This window comes from Rhea pennata, chromosome 3, assembly GCF_028389875.1.
Source record: "Rhea pennata isolate bPtePen1 chromosome 3, bPtePen1.pri, whole genome shotgun sequence".
Lineage (NCBI taxonomy): Eukaryota > Metazoa > Chordata > Aves > Rheiformes > Rheidae > Rhea > Rhea pennata.
In genome coordinates, this window is record NC_084665.1 from 2,709,361 (window position 1) to 2,714,694 (window position 5,334).

General features: G+C 52.5%; 1 protein-coding gene across 1 annotated transcript; it reads right to left on the reverse strand.

Annotated features, from left to right (window-relative positions):
• Positions 1 to 703: 703 nt before the first annotated feature.
• THBD (thrombomodulin) lies at positions 704 to 4,517 on the reverse strand. Its single transcript, XM_062571348.1, has one exon. It carries the CDS (start codon positions 4,257 to 4,259, stop codon positions 2,589 to 2,591), a length of 1,671 nt encoding a protein of 556 aa, XP_062427332.1. The 5' UTR covers positions 4,260 to 4,517; the 3' UTR covers positions 704 to 2,588.
• Between the last annotated feature and the right edge of the window lie 817 nt (positions 4,518 to 5,334).

The window sequence follows — 5,334 nt, forward strand, 5'->3', positions numbered from 1 at the left end:
AAAGTTAATAGCCAATTCTCAGGCCAGTTAGAGAAGATGAATTTCAGCAGAAGCTATGCTTCAATACGGTTTTAGCAGGTCCCTAGGAGTCCAGAACCTCTCTTCATCTTATGGGGGAAAAAAAATCCTTTGATTTCCACAAATAAAAATCTCCTCCCCCCCCCCCCCAAAAAAAAAAAAAACAAAAAAAAAAACACCACCAAACCTCTCAACCTCCCGGGCAAAAAGATTTTAGCAGACACCAGGCGAAGTTTGTATTTTCCGTGAGAAAACCTAAGAGCACAGAATCCTGCTCATTCCATTTGCCACAGATACACATCGCCTTCAAGGATACTTCCAACATGTTAATGTAGCTATTTCAGCTGAAGAATGGCACTGCAGTTATACCAATTTGACTGCACTGAGGTAGCATTAAATTAGCTATTTCTAGATTATTTGTTTGTTTTTAACTTTGTGCTTTTAATGTTATTCTTGTTCTCCATTATTTATGGTTCATTCCTTCTATTATAATCACACTGGTGAAGTAACCAGAAGGGTATGTTTTGCCTGATTTTCAGCTAAGATCCCACAGTTCCTTTTTTATTTCTACAGGGTTTGTGATTTCTGGAATTACCAAAGGTAATCTGTCAGTAAGAAAAGAGTGCCTCTTGTTTGAGGGAAGGTTGAGGGGGAGGGAGAAAAGAAAGAACATTTCATTACCAGATTTCTATAAACCAGATGATAGTAAAAGCTTTATTGGTCTACACACAAAATCACAGTGTGATCGTGCATTGCGTAGGGTATACTTCCAATAAATAAATAAGTATTTACAAATGTGCTGGGTGTACAAAACAATGGATTGAACCATTTCCTTTAAGAAAGTTGCAGTTTGTAAAACAAGTTTTTTTTTTTTTATTTTTCTTAGGGGTGCTTGATCATTCTGGCGTATCAAAGGGAAAAAAGTGTTGTGTAATAACAAGTTCAGTAAGCATGTAAAGTTGTATCCACCCAAAAGCGGGAAAGAGGAAGAAATACAAAATCCTTGAGAGCTTAGCAGTCACCCTACTGATGCACAACAAGCTGGCAACCTGCATGCCCTGTTTTCAGCTGATTTGCAAGCAGTACCCAACCCTCTGAGTTCTGTCTACCAGACTTTCAACTAGAAAACCAACTTTCTACCAGGAAACTAAGCACTGCTGCATGCAGATATCTCATAGGCATAAACCTGTCAGCAAAAGCTCAGTCACTGCCTGTTGAATTTAATGCACAAACAGCCATTGGCTCCACACGAGATAAGGTTCAAGTATTAGGAGCTCCCCCTCTCTTTCTTTCAGCATGTTTTATTGTATGATACACGTACTGGCACCGTGCTGGATTTGCGGTACTTCCTAAGTCCACTGTCTCACTATTTTATAAAAGACCTGGAAAATGCATATAACAGTTTTCCAGATTTCCTCCAGTCTGTGGCTGGAAAGCAAACACAGGGCTAGGTCCTGCTCTCACTAAAGCCACTGGAAGTCCTGCCACCAGCTTCAACATGAATAGGATTTAGCCTCAGTCCCGATCAAGACAAGACTAAAGGAAACACAGGAAAAAACTTTGCTGACAGGAGCGGTCAATTAAGTGAGCTTCTTAGCAACATTTTAATCCAACAATGAAAGAAAGTCAAAGAAATTGTGCAATGAAGGCACAGCACAAGGCACAGTCAGGTTTTGAAAAGACCTCTCTCCTGGAAAAAAATCACTCTCACATTTTTGGTATCCCCATTTAACCTCTGCAACCTGCACTCCCCCAAGCCACCCCTAAAGCTATAAGAAGGAATAAAAATCAGCCATTTTAACTCTGAAGCAGTGAAGTTCAGTAGGGTCCTGACTTCTATTGGTTTGATGCTAGAGGTGAGAGGTTGCATAAGAAAGACAGAGAAATAGAGAAAGCACACAAAAATTCTGCCAATGATGCAGACTTCTGCAGGGAAGTCGGGAGAAGTGCTGACCAAAAGATCTTTGCTACTTCTTTCATAATTAATCAGTTTAAAAAAATTAAACCGAACCTAAACAAAGGCAGGAGCATTGCAGCTCCTCTTCATCTCTGGAAAACCTTTACCTCCAAGTTGGTGGCACACTTTTCGGCTAAGAATAGAAGGAATTCGGGTGGCCTAGCTGACAACCATCAGGCAAGAGACTGTTTAAGGTCCATCATTATTAATTAAATAGTCTATTGCATATATGCTCTTGCCTTCTAGTCAATATGGGCTTTAAAAAGTCAGTTTCAAATGGAGATATTCCTCCCATAACATATACACATACACACAGTCTTTCGTTGAAACTTCATAGAGATTGTTGATTCAGGCAAAGAGGAAAGCTAAGAAAAGGTCTGACACTTTCTGTAAAGGGAGCAGGAATGGAAAAGCTCAGCACAGGGTGGTGTACTTTTTACCTTCCCCTTCCTTTGCAGCAAGCATTGCTAGGGCTATCTGAAAAGTGGTGATTTTGGAAGGGTGGGGATGATCACTGCTTTCCTGAAATCCTTTCTTTTTTTTTTCATTAAAAATGTGAAAAAGATTTAAACTATATCCATTCACCTCCCTCTCTCTCCTCTACCCAATTTCTCTACAGTTTCTGGTTAGGAGAGGTGCATCCTGGGGTCACCTGATGAAGTCCCATCTCCTTTTCTGTGCTGCTGTTGCACTTATAATCCATACTGGAGGGGGATCTGCAGCACTTCTTCATCAGATGGTAGACCAGAGCCAGCAGGACCAAAACCATGGACAGGATACCCACAATGATGCCAACCAAAACGCCAGCAGGGAGGTGGCCTGCCTTTGGCGGTGTCCGGGTGGGTGTGGGTGTTTGGGGGCTAGGTTCTGAGTCGCCAGAATAGATTTCCTCTTCTTTGCTTATTTTTGCGCACTGGTACTGGTTGACAAGCTTGTACCCTGCATCACAGTGGCATGTGAAGCCACCAGGGTGGTTTGTGCAGCTCTGGTTGCAATAGTTCATGTTGCACTCGTCAATGTCAACACAGAATTTCAGCATGCCCTCCCCCCGGTCATCAAAGATAAACCCTTCAGGGCACTCACAGAAGTTCTCGGTGTGTGGGTCGCACTTGGCCAGGCACTCACTCTGATCACAGTGCAGGACACACTGTGTGGGCTCCAGGGGGTGGGTGGCATACCCTTCAAAGCAGTGGCAGCGGTACCCCCCAGGCACGTCCTCACACTCATGCTTGCATGGAGCCTCATAGCAGTGGGACACAAAGCGGCAGTGTCCCTCCATCATCTTGTAGCCCTGGTAGCAGCGGCACATGAAGCCCCCCTCGGTGTTGATGCACTCCTGGTCGCAGATGTCTGGTTTGGTGGCACAGTCATCGATGTCCCTGCAGCTGCTGCCGTCAGCGGCCAGCTCGTAGCCGGAGTCGCACATGCAGAGGAAGCTGGGCCCGTTGGGGATGCAGTGGTGCTGGCAGGGCGCGTCAGCGCAGGGCGAGGAGCAGCTGCGCCCGTCGGCGCCCAGCTGCTTGCCGGCGGGACAGAGGCAGTGGGGCCGGCCGTGCTCGGTGCGGCACGTCTCCTCGCAGCCGCCGTTGCCCAGCTCGCAGGGCCAGGCGCCAGGGGTGTCGCGGCCCCAGCGCAGCCCCCCGTCGCCGGCCGCCTCCGCGCAGCGCAGCTCCAACCCCAGCGGCGCGACGTGCGCCGCGCTGCCCGGCGGCAGCGCCAGGAAGTCGCTGTCGCGGGCCCCGAAGGGGGTGGTGTAGGTGACGGCGACGCCAGCGGCCGGCTGCAGCTTGGGGCAGCTGTCCTCGTAGTTGAACTCGCAGAGGAAGCCGTCGGCGACGGCGTCGCAGCGCCGCTCCTCCCAGCTCAGGTCCCACGCCACGGTGACACAGCGCTGGCCGCAGCGCGGCTGCGGCTGCTGCTGCCTCCAGTTCACGTAGTCGGTGCGGCGGTCGCCGGTGACCCACTGGAAGCCGCGGAGCTTCTGCGACGGCTCGGTGCAGTCCCGCGGCAGGCGCAGCCCCAGCCACAGGGAGCCGCTGCGGCTCTGCACCAGCAGCGCGATGGCGTCTTCGGCCACGGTGGAGCGCACCGTCATGAGGTGCCCGCCGCGCCTCCCGCACGCCGCGCTCGCCGCCCGGAAGGGCCCCGGCTGCCAGAAGACGCTGAAGCAGTCGTGCTCGATGCACTGCGTGCCCGACGGCGCGGGCTCCGGCGCCGGCGGCAGCCCCAGCGCCAGCCCCGCGGCGGCGGCGGCCAGCAGTAGCGGCAGTGGGAGCCGCCGCATGTCGGGGGGCGGCGGCGGCGGCGCCGGGAAATCTCTGTCATGCCTCGGCGCCCGTGCCCGCGTTTTTATAAGTGCTCCGGCCCTCCCTGCCGGGCGCCGGAGGAAGGAAGTGCCTCTGGGGAAGGGCTGATGCTGCACGGAGTGATTGCGGCGGCGGGATGGCCCTGCTGTCGCGGCCGTGAGTAAATCGCGGCCGCCCCGGCAGGGCGGAGGCGCCCCGGCGGCGGGGTGCGGCTGGGGCCGGGCGCCCCGTCCGCTGGCTCGCCCCCGGCGCACCCCCCGCTCCCTCCCCCGCTGTCTGACCGAGGACCCTCCGCCCGCGGCGGCTTTAGCTGTCAGATACCTTACCTGCGCGGTGCGACTCTTGGCGGGGCTGGGGGACGGCGGGCTGCGAGGGAAGGGAGTCCTGTCTGCCTGCCTCTCCCTGCCCCCCCTCTCCCCCCCGAGGGCTCCTTGGCAGCAGACAGGGAGGCTGGGCGCTTCCTGATGCCAAACTGATGGGCGCTTCTCTGCCAGCCCCGAGCTTCCCCAGATCAGGGGCCTAGCAAGCTGTGGGCTGATTTCCACCGTGCATCTCGAGCAGGGGATGTTTGCAGGGACTGGGGCTGCTCCTGCAGTGAGCTGGGCTGGGAAACCCCAACCGAATGGTGGGGCACCTGAAGCCTATGGGTGGTTTCTCCTGCCCAGAGATCTCACAGCACCTGCCCTGGCATATATCCCTGCAGGGTGCATTTGGAATTGCCTTCCGTGGTGGCCACTGTGCAATGTTATGGCAGCATCCACAGGGTCCGGGAAAGAGTAAAGACCACAGGCTCAGACTGAGGGCTCTGCCCACAGACAAATTGCATCTTCTGCCTCAGTAACGTCACATTGCAAAAGATGATGCTTTTGTCTTTTTAAGGAGTTCAGAGAAGTACAGATAGAAAAAAATAAAAATAAAACCAGAAGGGCTGATACCTACTCTGTGGGTCTGCAGGGCACTGTATGTGATAGAAAAAGGCCCTCTAAAAGTTTCTGTAGGTCCAGTTTTCCAAAGCATTGGGATATGAGGTGCTGGGTACCTATGAGCATGGCA